This window comes from Capricornis sumatraensis, chromosome 9 (genome assembly GCF_032405125.1).
Source record: "Capricornis sumatraensis isolate serow.1 chromosome 9, serow.2, whole genome shotgun sequence".
Lineage (NCBI taxonomy): Eukaryota > Metazoa > Chordata > Mammalia > Artiodactyla > Bovidae > Capricornis > Capricornis sumatraensis.
In genome coordinates, this window is record NC_091077.1 from 60528483 (window position 1) to 60551211 (window position 22729).

At 39.8% G+C, this 22729-nt stretch overlaps 1 protein-coding gene across 5 annotated transcripts in view; it reads right to left on the reverse strand.

The window, feature by feature from the left end:
- Window positions 1-12359, reverse strand: part of CSNK1A1 (casein kinase 1 alpha 1) — a 48269-nt gene extending 35910 nt beyond the window's left edge. For all 5 annotated transcript variants that reach the window (XM_068980240.1, XM_068980239.1, XM_068980237.1 and 2 more), the window contains exons 1-2: window positions 11769-12359; window positions 11049-11155 (exon numbers count right to left, since the gene is read on the reverse strand). In XM_068980240.1, coding sequence (XP_068836341.1) covers window positions 11049-11155; window positions 11769-11891 — 230 coding nt within the window. In that variant the 5' untranslated portion in view covers window positions 11892-12359. The remainder of the gene's footprint in view (window positions 1-11048; window positions 11156-11768) is intronic.
- Between the last annotated feature and the right edge of the window lie 10370 nt (window positions 12360-22729).

Consider the following 22729-nt stretch of genomic DNA (forward strand, 5'->3'; position numbering starts at 1 on the left):
CCAATATTATATTTCAAAGGTCACAAATGGTTCTCGCTGTCACTGCTTTCTCTAGCCTTGGATATAATTGTACCGGAAGACAATATGTTAAGACCTGGAACCTCCAGGGGAATACAAGTATTAAAATATACTTTTCCACTGGGAAGTAGGACAATACATCTGTAGTTTTCACAATACCAATTATAAAGGGTTGATCAAATCTTTTTTAATACGCAAACATATCGAAAGTAGATGAGCGGCTATCTGGGCCTAGTACAATATGGAGAGCAATCACTAATGTGTTCAAGGTTTTTGGGGGACAGGAGGGGATGAAAGTATTCTTTAATTGTATTATGGTGATGGATGGCAGCACAACTCTGTACATATAGTAAAAACCAATGAATTGCATACTTTAAGTTGATGATGCTTACATACATAAGTCTCATTAAAACTGTTAAAAATCCTTTATTAAAATCTGCTCTTCAAGTCTGACTCAACACTTATTAAGCAGCTGCTCTCTGTGTGACACTGCCATAAAGGATGTCAAAAGCATCTTAAGGTCTAGAAGAACTGGAGACAAGTACAATATAAAAGCAACAATAAAGTAAATATGAAATATAGAGGAGTTAAGTAATTTACTCAGAGAAGATAAAAGGGAAAGCTTCTTAGAAAAGTTGTCATCTGAGCTAAATTTTGAAAGATGCCTTTCTTCATAGTCCCCTACTGTTTCAGTCACTCCTCTACAGTTTCGTGGTGCCCTTTCTCTGCTATGAAAATAATGTCCCTCTCCCACTACATACACCAAAAAAGCAGTTTCAAATACAATAAGAAACTCCAAAAATCTGGCCTCTGCCTGTCCTTTAAAACTGGCTTCCACTGACTGTAACATCCCATTATCGCAACTCTCCTCTTGCCTTGATTAACTTTGCATTTCCACCAAAGAATTCAGTCCTTACCTCTCAATTTCCTTTCTCTACTACCACTTCTACATTGATCTTGCTCAGATCTAAATAAACACCAGTCCTAATTCCCTAGCCAAAGTTTAGGTCTGTATCTCTGCTAACTTAATTATACAAGAGCTAAGACTAGGATATCCTATCACCTTAAACTCAACATGTCCAAAGATATAACCATCAATGCTACTTTCAAAACATCAAAATTAGGCCCCAGAGGGATTTCCTTGGAAGTCCGGCGGTTAGGACTCTGCACTTCCAATGCAGGGGGCATGGGTTGGATCCCTGGTCAGGGAATTAAGATCCCACATATGCATGGTGCAGCCAGATAAAACAAAACTGGGTTCCCTTTTCCTTCTTCCTAAATTAAATTTCAAATTCTCAAGTCTGAAATGACTTACCTCCACTCCTTAAGAGAAAGTATGAGAAAACACACGTTAAAATCTTAGGGCAAGTAAGTCCAGAAATCAAAGTATCTCTCAATACACTATTTAGAGACCAAATAGTGTACCATTTTCTTTAGAGTACTTTTAGCAATATAGGAATCATTTGTATTAAAGACAGTTTTACATATAAAGATCTAGGAGAACAAATAATTTTGGCTGGATGAAACATTCCCCCTCCACACACACACACACACACACACACACACACTACATTAATTAATTAATTTGCTTAGTAAATCCTTCGTTAAGTAGATTATAGATTTTAAAAATAACTCAAATTTCTCTACATTAGCAAATGAACATACACCAAAAACAAACAATTCCAAAGTTTGATATAATCTTTTAGAAGAAGTAATAGAAGAACGAACACAAAGTCTGGGCTTGATACGTTAACACAAGTATAGGAAAGGGGAAAATGGAAGAGGCAACACAAGTTACTAGAATGATATAAGCTGCAAGAAAAAAGTAATGTATAAGCACATGAATATCTTTCATAAATTGAATTCAATGTAAATCTAAGCTAATAATACAGAACTATGCAACATGTACTTATAAAAATGCCCTTCAGTGAATAAACAAATAAAAAGTGGCTCAATAAACCAGCAGTTGGACTAGAGAATGTTGAAAGCTGGCTAAACTCACAGCATATGCGATATAATGAAAAGAATAATGACTCAATCAATGGCCAAAAACACAAGTTCCAGTTCTTCCTTTGTCATTTTCTTACCTGCATAAGCCATTTTTGCTCACTGGTAAACATTTTTATACTTATCTATCAAGAAGTCTCCTAGTAAATATGAGATTATAAAAGCACTACACAAATATAAGGATTACTTTCATTACAAAAAGCAGTTGTCCAACAGTTATGAAATAACAAGACAATAGCATCTCCTTACAACAGTCAGAGCCCTCTCAACAAAATAATCACTAACTACCCCCAACAGCTCAAAACAATGAAGTGTCAAAACCTCAGCACAATATTTCTCAAAGTGTGGTTCTCTGGTCTTTAGCATGAATTATCTGAGGTACTTGATAAAAATACACTCGCAAGGCCCATTCCAGTACTGGTCAAACAAATCTAGGGGTGAGGCAGAAAACTTTACATTTTAAACAAGCTCTGAATGTAATTACTATGCACGGATGATGTTTGAGAAATGTTGACTAAGCAGGATTCACAAGGAGACATAATGGGGTCTCTACTGACCTCTCCAATCAAGACAATCTCTGGATAGCTCAGCCTGCTGTCTGATGTTAAGGAAAGGTTATATCCTCACAGTATGAAATTTAGATATCTCTGCCACTGTTAGCAAGGGACAAAGTCACAACTATATGTCAGGCACATGGTATATATTCAAAAAGAATGTAGGCCTCACAAAAATTATCTGTTCACTGAAATGTGCCCATTATCTGAAACTGCACAGCATACAGTTAAGTACTCACGTATACATGTATTTGTTGAATAAATGAAAAGAAATGTTTGCTTATTCTCTAGAAGGTACCGTAAAGTTCACTGACTCTCTCCAAGAAAAGAACTTTAATTTTCAGAGAAAAAGCCAACATCACTCCCTTCCTTAAGAAGGATACAAAGTATTAATATTATGAAGGCTCAAAAAATGAAAACACTAGGTTTTCAGTAAGTAGATATATGTGCTCAGATGCTCAGTCACATCTGACTCTTTGCGACCCTATGGATTGTAGCCTGCCAGGCTCCTCTGTCCATGGAATTCTTTAGGCAAGAATACTGGAGTGGGCTGCATTTCCTTCTCCAGGGGACCTTCCTGACCCAGGGATCAAACTCAAGTCTCCTTTATCTTCTGTATTGGAAGGGAGATTCTTTACCTGCTGAGCCATCAGGGAAATTTAGTGTTAAGAATAATTTCAATCAAGTGAGAACAAAAAAAAACCAAAGTAAGTATACAATAGAAAGACTTTGAAAATTTGGAATTTGAAACAAAATTTACAAAAACTTCATGCTATCACTTTCCAACAAACAAGGTAGCTTTAAATCAGATCGCATCCTCCCCTCACCATAAAAGCCACCTTACATGTAGATAGAATAGTCTGGCAGTGTAAGCAAGTACTCAGAGCAGCCTCCAGAGGACCTGAAATATAGGATAGCCTCAATTTCAGGTTAATTTGCAAACACTGTCATTGTACACTTAATGCTGGCACAAATGAAACGTGATATACACCATGTATGCTTAGTCACTGTCACCATCTTGCTTCCTCAAAAAAAAAAAAAAAAAATTCTCCTGTAGAAAAATTTCCAAGTGTGAGCCAAAAGAAGTTCCAAAAGGCCAACAAACCACTGATAAATACTGAAGCTGACAAAGGTCCACATTAGCAAGCCTTTACCCTGAAATTAACATATATTAGCATTTTGATATGTCAGTATCTCTACATCAGGATTCAAAGCTAAATCAACCAGTACAGCCATGTTTCCATTTGTTCACTTAAGAAATACTAGATTTGGTCCAGTGGTTAGGATTCTGGGCTTCCACTGCGGGGGGGCCCAGTTTCAATCTCTGGCTGGGTAACAAGGATTCCATAAGCCGCATGGTGCAGCCAAGAAAACCCCAAAACTAAATTAAACTAGAAGTCATACCCTCAAATCAATTAATTCGAAATATCTGAGGTTAGAAGCCAGGTGTCAATATTTTTAAGTTTTCTAAGTGATTACAACGTGCAACAAAGTTTGTGAACCACTGATACTGTTGAAAGAGACAGTAAAATCTATTCAAATATCACATTAGTTGTGTGACTTTAGGCAAATTAACTATTCTGACTCAACTAACAATTCCTGTAATGATTACATGAGACCATGGGCAATGCCTGGTATTAATTCCTTTTTTTTTTTGCACATAGATGGTTGCCACTAACTTATATAATGCATTTTAAAAAACTCAAGACCGAGATAGTCTTACAAAATCCCTTTTATAAAGGAAAGCTGACCTTCATGATAGAATTCATTCTAGGTTCAAATCTAGATGACACCACAGACAGAACCTAAGTATTGACTCTCAGTATAATGCTCTTTCCATTTCCTTTTTTATTGAGAATCAGAAAAATAAAATATAAAAATAAAAATAAGGATCAAAATGTAATGTCCAACTAAACATTTTTCTACAGCACTTCTGAAGTCCCTATTAAACATACCCCACTGATGACTATCAGACAAGGAAAAGGCAATATTTTAGTTATTCAGACAAGGAAAATAAGTAAAGATCTCAACTGCCACTGAGTATCACCAACCCAACTCAGTCATTTTAGTATGTTAGTATACATCATGGTGATAAAAATATTACTAACTTGTAGTTGTACATACTGACAAATCAACATCAAATCCAGAAAAATAAGGTTACAATAATTCAAAAGGTCAATTAAAAAATATATAAAACCTATGTTGTCACAAAATGTCGCCTACCAAGAATTAGCAGTATTAAAAAAAAAAAAATTCTTTATGTCAATAGGGAGTGTGGGTTACAGTGTATGAATTTGTCAAAACTTATTCAACAATACTGGAGAAGGCAATGGCACCCCACTCCAGTACTCTTGCCTGGAAAATCCCATGGACAGAGGAGCCTGGTAGGCTGCAGTCCATGGGGTCACTGAGGGTCGGACTCGACTGGGCAACTTCACTTTCACTTTTCACTTTCATGCATTGGAAAAGGAAATAGCAACCCACTCCAGTGTTGTTGCCTGGAGAATCCCAGGGATGGGGGAGCCTGGTGAGCTGCCGTTTCTGGGGTGGCACAGAGTCGGACACGACTGACACGACTTAGCAGCAGCAGCATTCAACAATACATTAATCTATATACACTACACTGTATGAAAATTACATCTCATTAAAAAGATTCCATTAAGACATGGATTAGTATATGTTATTACTAGTTTTTTCACAATTTTCAAGAGCCACTTGTATAAAAAGAATACAGAAAACATAATTTAGACTAGGTATTCATTTATATTATGAAAGCTATTAAGGTACTCATTTAGCTTCAGAAACCATTCTGTTAAAACTCAAGGACTGATCTTAAAAATAAAATGGAATACAGCTTCTCTGGTAGCTCAGTGGTAAAGAATCCACCTACCAATGCAAGAGACCAACGCAGGTGTTCCATCCCTGGGAAGATCCCACAGGCCTCGAAGAAACTAAGCCTACGTGCCACACACCACTATTGAGCCCATATGCTCTAACTACTGAAGCCCTCCTGACCTAGAGACCATGCTCCACGACAAGAAGCCTGTGCACTCTCCGCAACTAGAGGAAAGCTTACCTGCACAACAACGAAGACCCAGCACAGCCAAAAATAAACACACAAAATTATATTTTAAAAAATAATAAAATGGAATAAGTTAAAAAGATTAAATAGCTAACATTTGTTCCAAATTCAAATTCTCTTGTACAGACTTCTTGACACTGAAGTTTCTGCTAAACAGGACAGATCATGAGAAAACCTTAGCAAATCATATCTTTATATACATATTAAGTATTAGATATTGTTTTCTAGTCACTAAGTCATGTCCGACTCTTTGTAACTCCAAGAACCGCAGCCCACCAGGCTCCTCTGTCTATGGGATTTCCCAGGCAAGAATACTGGAGTGAGTTGTCATTTCCTTTACCAGGGGATCTTCCTGACCCAGGGAGCAAACCCATATCTCTGTCATTGGCAGGCAGATTCGTTACCACGAAACCAGCAGCCAAGCCCCACAGATTAAGTATACTCAGAAACAAAATGACCCAGCTCTAGAAAATGACTAAAGCCAAGGCAGTAAAATCCACAGACCATACAAATGTTTACAAGTATCACTCCATTTTAAGATACAAATCAATAATGTCCACTAAAGTTCTCATCCAGCAATCCATGGACTTGAACAGAAAGGGTTATAAGAATTATAAGGATCTAATGGGCTTCCTTGTGGCTCAGACAGTAAAAAATTTGCCCGCAATGCGGGAGACCAAGGTTCTATCCCTGGGTCAGGAAGATCCCCTGGAGAAGAGAATGGCAACCCACTCCAGTATTCTTGCCTAGTGAATCCCATGGACAGAGGAGCCTGGGGTGCTACAATAACACTTTCACAATTAAGTAACAGTGCAAACAATAGGTTACTTACATTTATCAGCTTTCCTGTATGAGACCAAATGCCATAAAAGAAGGAGGCACAATATGGGTCTGCAGCATGAAGTGAAAAGGTGTGGGGTATGACATAATTTGATCTTGACATAAAGGTGAAAACTGCCCCAAGAAAACTGGAAGTTAGCAGACATCTCATAAGAAGTACTGAAGAAGACTCAATTGTCTAATCTGTACCATCGAGTGTGGCTATTATTTCTCAAGGTTTTATCCAGCTCCAAATGCTATCTAAGCATCATTCCATTATTCCATTACTAGAAATCCGGCATAAGCCAATGTAAGTACCTTTAGCCTATGACAGATTTAGTATATCACAGTTACTCTATGGATTTAGTTACTCTATGAATTAAAATCACATTTCTCATGTATCGGGTGATCTGTAACATTATCTCTCTAACAAAGTCATACCCACTGTAGATGTCATCTTTGTTCTCTGATAACAGTATTAGAATTTATTTATAGGATATATGTTCAGTGCCAAAAAGCTAAGATTAAAATTTAAGCTGCTTTTAACAGTAAGGATTAACTAATACTTTATAAATATCTCCTAGGATTTCTGACATTCAGGGGAAATGTCAGGAATGTCAGAGGGGGAAAAAAAAGGGGGGGGGGCGGTTAAAAAAAAAAACAAAAAACCCCAGACAACCAAAATTATCCCATGCCCTTTCCCATCTTCTTTACCATATTTTCTATAAAACTGTACCCCATTAATTTACTTCCTCCTAAATAGTAACTGATGGTTTACCTGATGCAGATAGTATTTTTTAGGTCCTGAGTGGTATCTCACTAAAATATCATTCAAAGTTAAGATCTAGACTAAACACCAAACTGTGATGAAATGCTTTCTAGCTACCATCATCTGAAAATAAATCTTAAAATTTCATAGCCACAAGTCCTAAGATCAACTAGGCCAGTGACTTATTTAAGTAGGGAAACTTGTTTAAACAAAACCCTACCTGGGTTTTCCTGGTGGCTCAGTGGTACAGAATCCTCCTGCTAATGCAGGGGACACAAGTTCCATCCCTGGTTGGGGAAGATCCCACATGTCTCGAAGCAACTAAGCCTGCATGCAGCAAATGCTGAAGCCTACGTGCTTAGAGCCCAGTGCACCCCAATAAAAGATGCTGAAGTGAGACGCCTGCACACCGCAACCAGAGTAGCCCCTGCTCACTCCAACTGAAGGCCTATGCGCAGCAATTAATGAAGACCCAGCAAAGTCAAAAGAATAAAATAAAATAAATGCTAAAGACAAAACAAACCCTACCAAAAAGCTCAGTGCACAGAACTTTTTCCAAGAGAAGAGTAGGAAATTCTCCGAACTTTTCTTTCCAGCACACTTCTACCCCAACAAAATCAGAAAATTACCAACTTGGTAAAATCCTCTTATTTCAAAAAAGAGGAAATTGATATCCCCCCAAAGATTAAGGGACTGACTGATCCCAGATCACTCCGTCAATACCACATGGCAGATTTAAACTGAACAACAGATTTGAATTCAATTCAAAGTAGCACCAAAAAAGGAGGGTTGTAACAGAAACACAGTAACTTAAAATGAGTTCCCAGAGGTCAATTCACAAGGCCCAAAGGCTTTTAGTTTCTTAAACATACCTAAAGACTGAATACCATCCTCCCCCTTTTGCTCTTTCTACTCAGCTGTGCTTCTGCACAACAGATCCCTTAATAAGGTCCTTATAAACTAAGGACTTGATAAGGCAGACATGCTATAATATATAGGCCCGGTAATTTTCAGCCTTTGTTTTAGAATATCCCATAGAATCTTAAGACAATTTTCAGGGTGAGGGTGGATTGAGGGAGAAGGTAGATATTAGTGAGGTCCAGAAATTTTGGTGTCAAATTCCTAATACAATGGGGAATAGACTGCCTTATTTAATTTAGCTAATAAGCAATCTAATTTATTATTTCCCAAGTAAATATTTATTGAGTGTATTTATTGGGCTTCCCAGGTAGTGGTAAAGAATCCGCCTGCCAATGCAGGAGATGCAGGAGACACAACAAGAGATGGGTTTAATCCCTGAGTCAGGAAGATCCCCCAGAGCAGGAAATGGAGACTCGCTCCAGTATTCTTCTCTAGAAAATTCCATGGACAGAGGAGTCCATGGGGCCGATAGAGTCGGACATGACTGAGCAACTAAACACAAACACACACGCATATAGTTAATGTGGAAATAGTGGGGAACAAACTAAGCAGAACAGATAATGTTGCCACCCAAAATAAAGAAAGCTTATGCGTAAGTCTTTCTTATCCTTCCCAGATCGGGAGACAAACAGTTCTCTCTCATACTTTAAAACCAATGATCCACTTTTTGTTTCTATGTACCTGGACTATACCACTCCTAAAACAAGTTCACTCTTTCCTCACCCTCATTCAATAACTACATTCTGCTTTAGAAACTACTCCCAGTAGCCAGACTTCACTCTTGGACAGCCTCCCTGACCAGTTCACCAAGCTTTCTTCCTTAAGAGTCAGTCAGATCCTGAAATCCCATCTTCTCTCCCAAGAAGTCTTAGCTTGAAAGTCAAGTTAATCTCTTTAGCTCCACCCAGTTTGTAACTCCACAACTCCCTCTCTCAACTTCTTAGAATTTTACTCACAGGTCAATTTCATTTATTTATGTGGGTAATCAGCATATTAACTACTGCCCTCATTGGTCTGTATAAGTGCTGTTCTTAAATAAAAGCTACCAAATAAAACTCCACGTACTTAATTTGGAGCTAGCACTGAAAATGCCAGGTACTTACTGCTTTTGTAAAAATGATTTTACATTAAATTCAACCTGATTTGTGAAATTTATAAAACCTCCCAACCTCAAAAGCATTAGGTTAGAGAAGCCAGACACAAATGACCTCATACTGCACGATTGCATTTCCATTTAATTCTAAGAAAAACTAGTAATGGGAAGTAAATCAGCAAGGGCCAAGGTGAAGAGATGAAAATATATGCGAAAGGAAAGAAATTTAAAATTCTTAGGCTAACACAAATTTTTTTATTCTGTGACGAAAAAAGATAGTATTTTAATCAAGGTTTTTCATTTTTCCACAGCAAGGTTTTTTTAATGGATGAGAACCACTAAAAATCTCAAATCTGATCATCTCAGATTTCACATTAATCTTTATCTTGTAAGAACCTGGTATTTTCTTCCTAATAATTTATTCTGACTTCCAACCAATAGAAAACTGTATCATTCAATTTCTCCATTAAAAATGTTTATGACCATTGAAAAATTTTTTAAGGATAGTGTCTCTCTGGTTTTTACATCAGAATTAATGTATATAATCCAGTTAATTAAAGATTTGAAGAATAAAAGCTAGGATAGTAAAAGAGGCTACAGTAAATACCATTCCAGTTATATACATGGATCCACTGTATCTGGATCTTTTTGCAAACATTATTAAATAATTGTTGGAAAAGGGCTGGGTCTTAAACTGTTTTAGTCTCTATCCTAGGAAGATATTCTTTAATCTTAAAAGTCGAACTTTTCTAAAATCCTTTAATAATTTAAAAGGACCCAATGTCTTCATCTGGTCATCATCTATCCTTATTACTATTTGCCTTCACCAATATCCCATCTCCAAAAAAAGCTACAATTTCCCAGATGTGAGGAGTTACTGACCAAGTAACTCAACAGGTTAAAGTTACTTGTCAAACTGCGGTTACATGATCAAGCTTCCTTTTAATACAACTGAGTCAATTTCAACATAGTGTTGCTCAAACTGCCTTTGTCATTTCCCACAAAATTTCATACACAGACTGAAATGCAACAAACATTACCATTCTTCACAGGGTTAATTAACACTTCTGGAAAGGACTATGAGAGATTTTGCATAGTAAACTTAATTTCACATCTCATCTGCTGCAGAGATCACAAACAGGCTGTCACTATGCCATCTCTTTCCTTGAACCTCACCACTTCCTGCGGCTTTATTCTAGGCTTTTCAAAGGTTTAATCAACTCGGAGCTGCCAAAGACGGAATCCAGGAAGCATAACTTATGAACCCAAGCAGTGAAAAGGGCAGGAATATGTGCTTGAGTCACGTCGTTCCGCCATTTTCTAAGCGGAGGAGGAAGACATGTTGGAACAAAAACACAACAAAAGAGCAGCCATTTCCCAAGCCAGCTCCAATAGCAACCCGAACTGGCCCAGCCCGGTCACTTCGGCACCCTCAAATCCACTTAGCTGGACAAACCTAAGGGAACAGCTGAGGTGAAAGAAAGAAGTAGGCAACCCTTCCGCGTTGGGATCAAAGATGACCCGCATTCTTTTCACTGCAAATGAAAGAAAGCCTCGGGAAGAATGACGGAAGCTAAACGGGGCAGAGTGTTAACAAACTGAAATCCTAAACTAAGTTGGCAAACTAAAATCTACTGTGATTGTGGTGACTTACGCTTCACCGGAAACCCAGGTAACGCAAATGCCAAGAGCCGGATTCAGCTGGTCCCACTGCCTGCCTCTTACACATTTTCTCCCATTCTGTACTTCCCTCAGAAGATCGCCTGTTTGCTCAAGGATTCTTACCGTATGTGGGGGATGCCAACCCCACCTTGAAGAATCTTATAGAGTTTGCTCTCGTACAGCAACTGGGGATGCCTGGCCTTCTGGGATTCTAGCTTCACTGCCACCTCCTGCAGGGGAAAGAGGGGATGATGGCATCAACATCCTTATGGATTCAATGTCACTTGGCAAAAGAGGGGGAAACGTGCACATCTCCAACTTTCGGCTAGAAGGTGGTGAGAGGCTGGGAAGAGAAAGATCTCTGTAATTATAAAACGAGGCAACCAGCCTCAAAGGCCTCTTCAGGGGGCAGTGACGAAAGCGGCATGTCCTCTAAAGTATAAGAAAATGATTCATCCAGAAAACGTAATGAGAGTTATGAAGAAACCAGGCGATCGGTGGCTGGCCTAATGGGAACAAGAACCCCAGTCAACTAAAAATATAGGAAGAAAACGAGGGGACCCCAGAAATAGGATTTTGCCGTTCTCAACTTAAACAACGGTTTTTTAAAAGTTCATTAAGGTGTATTTTTAACAAGCTAGGAAACTTCCTAGTACACCCAACCTTTCTCTCGGGTTCTTTCCTTTTAGGGAAAGAGAGCGGGGGAGGTTCCTAAGACAGGAAAACTGGCTCCCTCTGGACTTCCCAGTGCGTGAGTGCGGTGGGAAAAGGCCCGAGCAGTTCGCGGGGCGGGGGAGTGAGGACAGGCGCAGCGTAGTCGTGAACCCCACCCCAGGTGATTACCTCGCCGTTGGTGATGTTGATCGCCAAATAAATGTCCCCGAAGGAGCCAGACCCGATCTTCCGTACCAGTTTATACTTCCCTCCGACAATGAATTCGGCCTTGGAGCCGCTGCTGCTCGCCATCCTGAGAGACGAAGATGGAGGCTGGGGCTAAGCCCCGACACCTCTAAGGGGAGGATGGAGGCCTCTAGGGCTCGACCACGGAAAGGCTGTGGAGAGCGGCAGGCAACAGAAAACGATGGCTCTTTTTCGGCGTTACAGGGCCCAGAATCGGCCAAGGGGAACCTGATCACCGCTGCTGTCAGGTTTTTTGGCCAGGCCGCAGATTGTTGAAGGAGTTCTCGCGGTTACTAGGCTGAGCCACTTGTTTCTGGAGGCCGCCGCTGCCTCGCTTTCCCGGCGACGCCGCGGGCTGGAAAAGGAGAGCGGTCAAGCTAGGGCGGCGATACCGCTGCCACCACTGCCGCCGGCTCCCGCCCGGAGGGACCCCTGTCACTCCGCCGACGCCGCCATCTTGTTACTCCGGCTCCAACCAACACAAAATGCCCCCAGTCCCCGGGAGCCGCTTCTTCACAGCGCAGAGCACTGTGGGAAAGGGATCGCGAGCGCTAGCCCCGGAGGGTAGACAGCAAGAAGGAGGGCGGAACCGGATCCGTGAGAGTCGCGGCCCACGCTCTGAACGTCACTCCGTCACCGCCCAATTGCGCACGCGTACTGCCACCCTGCTTATTGCGCAAGCGTGCCGTGGTTTCTTCTAATCCCCGCCCGGGGCCCATTGCCACTTCCGGTCGTCGACTGTTGCACTGTGAGCTACCTGTTAGTCACGTCAGACCCGCCTGGTTTCTGAAAGGCTTCGCGGCCCCAGGCCTAGAGAGCATATTAGGGAGGAGTCACCTTCATTTTTCTTGGAAGATGGTGCGTCAGGCCTTAAGAGTTGGGTATTGACCTTTGCTCTTTGTTTGAGGCGCTTTTTAACCTTTTGATCTTTACTGGGGCTACTCCCCCCAACCGCCCCATTCCAGTTCACTATCTCTTTTGAAAGAGGCTGTCGCCTCTGGTGGAAAGAAAGAGAAAAGCAGGCCTGTACGGGCTGGATTAGTTCAGGGCTCGGTGTTTTAGCAGTCTGAGGAGTCTGACTAGAATTCTGCGCTTCAGGGAGTGTTGGATTCCCTATTTTAACAGAGAGGGAAAGCAGGAATTAACCCTGCCCCTCTAAGTCTTTGTGTTGTTTACCCACTGATACTTGATACCCAAGGCAGGGGAGAAATCCGAGTAATGTTAGTGGCCAATATATAGTCAATAGAAAATAAGATTTAGAGCCGTGAGAAAACTTGCACATACAAAAGTTACCCTCTTCGCAACCCCCACCCCGACAAAGAAACGTGGAAAAATCGTATCTTGGTCTTGTTGAAAACTGCAGTCTTGACCCAAAAACATTCGGTAGAAAGAACTTCATTATAGAACTATGTTTAAAACTTTACACAATAAATTTTTTTTTTTACTAAAAATTGGTCAGAGAATCAAATCTTGAGCACAATTTCGTTAAGAAAAATTTGAACTGGGAAAATTGGGCTTGGTAGTAATGATAATCTGAAAAGAAAGCTGCATGATGGTGTTTCATTTGCAATATGAATCAAGCCCTGATGGATGAGTGAATCAAAGCCTCGGTTGTGAAAATTTACATAGAAAATCCATCCCAAATAAGATAATTTTGTAAAACCTGACAAAAATGTAGACTTAGTTGTAGCCTCGATAGCTGATCAAGTAGTAATGGGGTTCATCCTGGAAGATATCTTAAGTGGAATTCCTACATGGTACTTTATTTCTGGCTTAAATATTTGTATTCATAAAGCTCTGACCTAAATGTCTTGAATTTGATAACGGAGAAAACACTAAGGTTTAACGTGAAGTTTTTGCACTAACAAAACCCAAGCCACCTGACTCCCAAATCAACACTGTTGGACAGCCTCCTTTGGTGATTCTAAGTGTGTCTGGCCTACTTTAAATTCTCTGCTGTCATGATTCTGGTGTTTGTTTGCTCTTAAGTCAAGTTTAAGCATCCTGAATTTTTCAAGTTTCCAAAGATAGCTATTATTCTGCTGATTTTTTTTTACCACAGCCATCCAAAATTTAATGGATTCCTCAGCTTGAAGAGTTCCCTATATAAGGGGTGGGGTATACATTTAAAGAAATTTCCCCCCCCCCCCACCCCAGTAGTGAGGACACAAATGCTCAGCTGTGGGTTAGGGTGTAAGGGTATGTGTGAAGTGGACTAAATCAGGGATTCCTAGAGGTCTCTGTGTGGACAAGGGCAAATCTAACAAAGTTTTTCATGAGATACCTAGAAAAGAGCAGGATAATGCATTTTTACATTTATCTAATTTCAAGTTATGCTTCTGAGATTTTACCTTCTTATGTATGTGTTGTTAAAGTGCCCTTTTATAAAATGGTCCTGATGATAGATGGTTGTTTCGTTAATATCCTTGTTTGGCAAAACTAAATGTTCACACTTTATGTCTGCCTTACCCCACCCCCTTTTAAAAACTTTTATAAGCTTTTGAAATGCCATACTCTGGGACTCCCTAGTCTAAATAACTTTTAGAAGCCCTTTCACCTGGAGAGTCATATTTTATGTGTATATTTGGTGTGTCTCCTGACTTGTTGCCTGCCTTCTGTAATCACTATTCCAACATTGACACTATCCAGCAAAATGTGCTAAAATATTGCCAGTGGTTATAGCCTTTTAGATGTGATTCCTTTTTTTTTTTCAGATGTGATTTCAATTGAAAATCTTAAGATTTAAATTTATTAGGTTAAGAAGGGCAAAAGTTGGGGTTTTTAATGTAGAAATGGAAGTTTTAGGTGTTGGCTACAAATTCAGCCTTCTCATAAAATGAAAGTGTTGTTTGTGGTAACTTTCAGCCTCAGTAATTGAAGGATTACCTGTTTGGGTGCTATTTTAGTTACAAATAAATCATTCTTTTGTTTTGAATCAGTAGCAGTTTTAGTGTAATGGAGGAAGTCTTCTACAATGTGCCAAAATGTAATTCCTAACTCCTGGGTCAACTGAATTCACCAAAAATATAGTGTAAAGTGGGCTTCCCTGGTGGCTCGGACAGTAAAGAATTTGCCTACAATGCAGGAGACCCAGGTTCAATCCCTGGATTGGGAAGATCCCCTGGAGAAGGGAATGGCAACCCACTCCAGTATTCTTGCCCGCAGAATTTCATGGACAGAAGAACCTGGTGGGCTACTGTCCATGTGGTCACAAAGAGTCAGACACCACTAAGTGACTTATCACTTTCACGTTTTCATAATTTATTTAAGACCTTGAATGAAATTTTTGAGATCACCTATTTCAATAATCTTTTTTTTGTTTGTTTGTTTGTGCATGCCATGAGTGGGACCTTAGTTCCCTGACCAGGGATCAAACCTGTGCCTCCTACAGTGGAAGCATGAAGTCCTAACCACTGGACAACCAGCTAATTCCCAATAGTCATACTTTTAAATGTTTTGCAATCTACACAGTGCTTTCACACATACTAGTTGTGCCCAACTAGGATAAAGTGGCTTGCCCCAAGTTGTACAGATCTTAGTGGCAAAGGAAGGATTAGAACCCCAACCTCTAACTGAAAGAAAAGAATTGAAAGGGTAGAAGGTGAATTGGGACAATCATGCCCTGGTGATTTACTTCTGTTTTCAGAGAGATGTCCAAATAAATTGAAAACTTTTTAAAACCACAATGTTTATGCAAAGAAAGGTCACTGGTAACCAGAGTATGTTTTAAGTAAAGTGATAAAGATAAGCATAAGAGGTGTAGATTGCTGCAGTAAGAAAGAAAAACATAAGGGCGAGGACTTCCTGGTGATCCAGTAGCTAAGACTCTGTACTCCTAATGCAGGGGGCCCAAATTCAATCCCTGGTCAGAGAACTAGATCCCACATACCACAACTAGAGATCCTGCATGCCATGACTAAGACTACTGTGCAGCCAAATATTTTTTAAAAAGGGGCGGCCTGCCCATCTCTAGGGTTGTTTGGTACCAATAAGTAGAAAAATAGAATGGCTTAGAATATGTCAAATGCTGCTTCAGGTGTTTAACTGTTACAGAGCTTTGTGCATAATCAGTATCAGATAAGGGAGTTAATGAGGTGACTGGACACTTGAGAACATTAGAAATGTCTTATTGGATCTATTCAGTCTTTTTTCTAGTCTTTGTCAATGGCAGCAATTTCTGTCTTCCTTTCTGGTCTCAGTTCCTATTCTCCCCTTCTGCATTATTCACAAGCTTTTGTGAAAGTGTATAGCTGCATCTATGATAGCAACTTCAAACACTTTTGAGACTTTCTGCAAACATTTCTTTTTATGGTGTTATTAACCATAAATTTATTTAGATTAACTTAATTCTTTGAACACATCTGTGCTTTTGACCCATATGGCTTCAAGATTCTAAAGTTTGTATCTTTCATATATATGTTACCCAATGAACTTTTACACATATCAAATGTTGAATTCTCTTTTCCTTATAAAAGTGAAAAGTATTTATTTGAAAAATTTAGATAAATCAGAAAAAAAAGAAAAACTTATAGAGATAATGATGAAATGTTAATTTGCTGTATATAAATGGCCAGTATTTGTTTCTATGTGTGTTCTGTGTCTTTTTATATGTATCTTGAATGTGTGTACATTTATTGATACACATGTATAGTACTGAAGAATTGATGCTTTCAAATTGTGGTGCTAGAGAAGACTCAAGAGCCCCTTAGATTGCATGGAGATCAACCTATCAATCCTGAAGGCAGTCAGCCCTGAATATTCATTGAGAAGGACTGACACTGAAGCTGAAGCTCCAATACTTTGGCCACCTGATGTGAAGAGCTGACTCATTGAAAGGGACCTTGACGCTGGGAAAGATTGAGGGCAGGAGGAGAAGGGGGCAACAGAGGATAAAACGGTTGGATGGCGTCATCAACACAACAGACATGAGTTTGAGCAAACTCCGGGAGGTAGTGAAGGACAGGGAAGCCTGGTGTGATGTAGTCTGTGGAGTCGCAAAGAATCAGACACGACTTAGCAACTAAACAACAACAACAACATGTGTACATACGTATATTTTATTTCTAAAAAAATTGCAACAAGTAGTCATAGTGCACATTCAGTTTGGAGATGGGATTTTCACTTAATGATTTGTTGGAGACATATTTCTCTATAACTAGTCCTCCAAAATATGATTTTGTAAGAACTTTGTAAAATTTTTAATTGGAGTATAATTGCTTTACAATATTATGTAGGTTTCTGCCATGCATCAACATGAATCAGCCATAGGTATACCTGTGTCCCCTAAAATATGATTTTTTGTGTCTCGTATTAAATATGTATCATATTGATAGAACTGCATTTACCAATCCTAATGGAGTATTTTAGTTATTTCCAAAATCTTGCTAGTATAAAAATTTCATTGAATATTCCTATAGATAAATCTTTGCCCACATCCAGAATTAATTGGTTAGAATTTGTTTTTAGAAATGCTAAAGTATTAAAATCCCTTATATCATAAACAACAACTCCTAATTCTGTTTTTGTCATTTGTGATGAATAAGTAATGAATAAGTATTTGTGGGCTATCCTATCTTTTCATTATTTAGATTTATCTTAAAAGTTTAAATCCTTATCCTTGAAAGAGGTTGTAAAATTATCTTTTCTGACCAATCATTGTTATTAATTAGATCTCCCCCCCCCCCCCACACACACACAACTTCCTTACTCCCTTCCCCATCCATTTCAAAATCTCAAGAATTTTGTAAATGTGTGGTTTACAAGTCTGTGCTCATAAGACTGAAAATGTCCCTTTTATGGACACAGCCAGCAGGACACATTTGTTCCCCTTGGTGAAGCAATTGCTTTCTTTAGCTATGTAGATTCATTTGAAGGAAGGGGGCAAATTAGTTTCCTGTAAGAGCGGCTAAGTCGCATCCGACTCTTTGCAACCCTGTGGACTGTAGCACGCCACATTTCCCTGTCCTTCACTCTCTCCTGGAGCTTGCCCAAACTCATGTCCATTGAGTTGGTGATGCTGTTCAACTGTCTCATTCTCTGTCGCCCCCTTCTCCAGCCCTCAATCTTTCCCAGCATCAGGGTCTTTTACAGTGAGTCGCCTCTTTGCATCAGGTGGCCAAAGTGTTGGAGCTTCAGCATCGGTTCCTCCAGTGAATATTCAGGGTTGATTTCCCTTGGGAGTGACTGGTTTAATCTCCTTGCTGTCCAAAGGACTCTCAAGAGTCTTCTCCAGCACCACAGTTTGAAAACCATCAATTCTTTGGCACTCAGCCTTCTTTATGGTCCAACACACATCTGTACTGACTACTGGAAAAACCAAATATGAGTGTGTTAGTCACTCAGTTGTGTCCGACTCTTTATGACCCTGTGGACTGTAGACTGCCAGGTTCTTCTGTCCATGGGATTTCCCAAGCAAGAATCCTGGAGTGGGTTGCTACTCCCTTCTCCAGGGGATCTTTCTGACTCAGGGATCAAACCTGGGTCCCCTGAAATGCAGGCAGATTTTTTACCATCTGAGCCACCAGGGAAACCCCATACATGACTACTGGAAACACCATAGCTTTGACTATCCGGACTTTGTCAGCAAATTGATGTCTCTGCTTTCTAATACCTTATCTAGGTTTGTCATAGCTTTTCTTCCAAGGAGCAAGCGTCTATTAATTTTGTGGCTGCAATCACCATCTGCGGTGATTTTGGAGCCCAAGAAAATAAAATCTGTCCTTGTTTCCACTTTTCCTCATCTATTTGCCATGAAGTGATGGAACTGAATTTAGAAATAATGGCAATCAAAGGATCCTCAAAATCAAGAATATAGTTAAGTATGAAAAACAGGATAATCTCATATATATTCAAATCTCTAATATTTTGCATGAGTTCAAGTATTCCCACAGATGTAAAAGTGTATTCTCACAAAAATGAATATGCAGGTCTTAGAGATGGGGAAGAATTCAAATTGTCACTGTTCCAAAAGTGAGATTAACGCAGACTTTAGTACAGAGGTATTGTAAATGCTTGAGTTGGGCTTCCATGGTGGCTCAGACAGTGAAGAATCCACCTGTAATGTGGGAGACATGGCTTCCATCCCTGCGTTGGGAAGATCCCCTGGAGGAGGGCATGGCGACCCACTCCAGTATTTTTGCCTGGAGAATCCAAGTATGAAAAACAGAATAATCTCATATATATTCAAATCTCTCATATTTTGCATGAGCTTAGGTATTCCCACAGACGTAAAATTATCCTCACAAAAATAAATATACAAGGTCTTAGCAATGGGGAAGAACTTAAACTGTCACTGTTCCAAAAGTGAGATTAACCCAGACTTTAGTACAGAAGCATTTTAAATGCCTGAGTTAGGCATTTCACTGTGCTTCCTTGGAAGAAAATGCCTCCTTTGCCACCTATTATGAGTAAAATGTTGCCATCTACATTTCAGAGTAGCCAGGATCCTGAAGTTTTCCTAACTTTAACAAGAGATCCTGGAAACAATACTAGAGTAGTGGACCCTTATTTTATTCTTAAAAAGTAATTTGGGTTGGGACAGGAGAAGCCAGATTGAATATCCTTTTATTTGGCTTTTGAAGGGCTGGGTTAAATACTTTAAGGAAATGTATCTTGATCTGACCTAAGTATTCAGAAGAACTGAATCTTATTTGTGATTCTACCTTAAATGTTTTCTGAGGCTTCAATGTTGTACCTTCTAAAAAGAGAAGTCAGATACTAAAGTTCTTTATAGGTTTAAGAAATGTTGTACTATTTACTAAATTTGACTCCTGTATTTTGAAGTAGAAGAAAGAAATTAACATGCTCATCTCCTGTCATAGCTTCTTAAAATCCAGATAATATGTAACATCCTGATGGGCAGGTCCTTACCCGTTTTCCTTAATATTTGTCAGAAAAATAAAATTATCTAACAGTGAAACACATGGCAATGGATAGATAGTTAGAAACTAGAAGAGATCCCCAAATTAGAAGAGTTTGGGAAATATCTTTTATTTGAAATATTTAAGAAAGAGAATTAAATAATTATCCCTGGAGGTGGAGGAGGAGCCTTACTTAAATGACCTCTGTAGGTCCCTTTTAGTCTAAAAAAATCCCCACTTAGATTCTCTTCAGGGAAAGCACAAAATGATTTAACTCTTCCACACAGCCTTATTCTTGGCAAGGTTGAAATTCAACAGTGAAAATCAAGGAAAATTTGTTTCATATTCTCTTTAAGACTGTTTCCACTAGCCCAGCCCTTCCCTCTCAGAGTCACTTTGAGATAATGCCTGAGGCTTTAACTCATTTGTCTGCAATGAACATTCTGCAGTGTAATAATTGAATGCCAGAGATGTGTCCTGACAGGAAATTCAAATCATTGATGTTCAATGCACAGGTTAAAGACCTTACCAAGGCCAGGCCTTGAAGGGCACTGTAAAAGCTGAAATGCCTAGGTTCCCCTTGAGTTCCCCACTTCACCCCATTTATCTTGTTCTGGTCAGTCTATCTGACCTAGCAGTATTTACCTATCAAATTCTATTTTACAATTTCTATTTTAATAACAAACTATTAATTCCTGGACACGCACTGTCATGCATGGCATTTGGGGATATTTGTGTAGCTACCTTTTATTTGTAAGAATTTCTTCAGCGTTTTGGGGTTTCTGAGGTTGCTCTGTCCCTTTTCTCAGCCTTTTTTCTTTTCCCTTGCAGTGTTCATTAGCAAGGGCATGAAACCCTGCTCCCAATGACTCATTATTACTCACTATAGTAATCTACTTTTATTTGTGAAGCTCAGTTCGGAAGATGCTTGAGTTGCCATTCTTGAGAACAGGTCCTAAGATCACATCCTGTTAACTCTCATCTCTCCATGCTAATGCCAAGAAGCACTGATACTGATCACAGAAAGTGGAACAGCTGCTTCATTTGATCTTGGCCAAGCCTGACACCACTGCAAGACTTTCTGCAGTAAGGAGAGACTAGGGTCTGATGGGGGGGAGGGGGGGCGGGTGGGGAGGGGAAGAATTCTGGATTGTAGGCTCCTAATCCACAAAGCAAAGGAAATCAGGGTGTATTTATAGAGCCCTAGAAAGGGCTCATAAAGTTCATAAAGTAATTTGTCATACGCTAAATTGTACTTTTCATGACCAGTTTTAGAGATAGGTTAATCATCCCTTGTTATATTTGAAACTGAGGAAGGCCCTGTGGAGCTTCCAGGCACAGAGGACCTTTTGTCCCCTGTTTTGTATAGGCAAGATTCCATGACCTTCCCTGAGTTCCAAAGTTCGATTCAAACCAGTTGCCAATTAAGGGAGGAGCGGCCAAGAAACTATTTGAATCAAGATTAAAGGGACCAGAGAATCTCATCAACGTTAGAGACTGGACCACCTGAGATGAGATTAAGGGAGTGCAAACCCTACTGTCATCCTAATCTTGTCAGAGACCTCACCTTTAAACCATTGTTATAAAACCTTTATCATATCCTCCCCAGGTTGAGACATAGATTTTTGAGGCAGAAGCTCAGTGTGTCTCCCTTTGCCTGCTAAAGCAATAAAACTGTCCTTTTTTACTTCACCCAAAGCTGTCTCCAAGATTAGATTCGGCACCATACAGAGAGACTGAGCTTTCAGTAACATGTTCTTCTTGTGTCTGAGAAAGCTGAAGCTCTGGAGAGGTTTGTTGACTTACCCAACAGCTCTAGCTTTTGTGAACTCGTAAGATCCATAGTAATCCTTGTTCTTTCTCACACTTAGCATGTCCTGTTCAGACCCTGGTGCCTGCTCTAGATCTGGATAGGGACTATATTAGCAGTCACTACCTCAGCGGATGTTCAGTTGACTTAAATCATCCCCCTCCAGCTGATTGACCCAGCCCATCTTCAGCTCAACTGACCTCTCAGTGTCAGAATTCTGTCACTTGAGCTCAAGCAGGATCCAGGTCCTGACTTCCATCTGTGTCTGAACTACACTTTTGAGGGCTGACACCCATCTCCTCCATGTCTGATGTTAAGTCTCGAGGATCAGTGAACCAGCTGACAGCTCAAATCCTATAGTCTTTGGCTGTACAACTGGTTCATTGACCCTGGCTGCTGCTGCTGCTGCTAAGTCGCTTCAGTCGTGTCCGACTCTTAGCAACCCCATGGACCGCAGCCGACCAGGCTCCTCTGTCCATGGGATTTTCCAGGCAAGAGTACTGGAGTGGGGTGCCATTGCCTTCTGTGCCATTGCCTTCTCCGCCATGACCCTGGCTACCTGACCTCAATTATTTACCTCCAGTCATCCCTCCTTGACAGCGCTGCATACTTTTACCTCACTAGTGTTAATTACTTCTGCCTCTCCCTCTTTCATATTCTAAAGCCAACTGACGTATTTAAATATTAGTTCCCAATCATACTTTCCAGACCTTCTTTACTTTCTCTCAGACCCTGAACCTGATCTGAGCTCCTAAGACTGCTTCTTATCCGTGTTCTTCTAGGCTAGGGAAATGATAGACCCTTCTAACCTATATGAAACTTGTATTTTTAATATTTTCTTTTGTTGCTTAGAATTTCAAATTCTTGACCTTCTTAGCTTATATTTTCTTGGCCCACACTATGTCACTGGTTACCATACCTTCTGCTTAGTTGAAATAGGATATGTAAAACCACTGTGTTTAAGGCATAAACCTTGTACAAATGTACCCTGCTGTTATTATTAGGCAATTCAAGTCAGAGGTGTTCTAACCTTTCTGGTGGAGGAAGACAGGCTGTCAGCTGAAATAGGAACTTAACAGTTATCGCCCAAACCAAAAATAAGACAAGTGTAACAACTATGACACTACCCCAACTGAATTCTTTATGTAGTTGATTCCTTCTGACAAGGTCGCCAACACAGGCATTTAAGATGTGTCATAGAAAACAGAAATAAAATATTCCAGGCTATTCTTAAG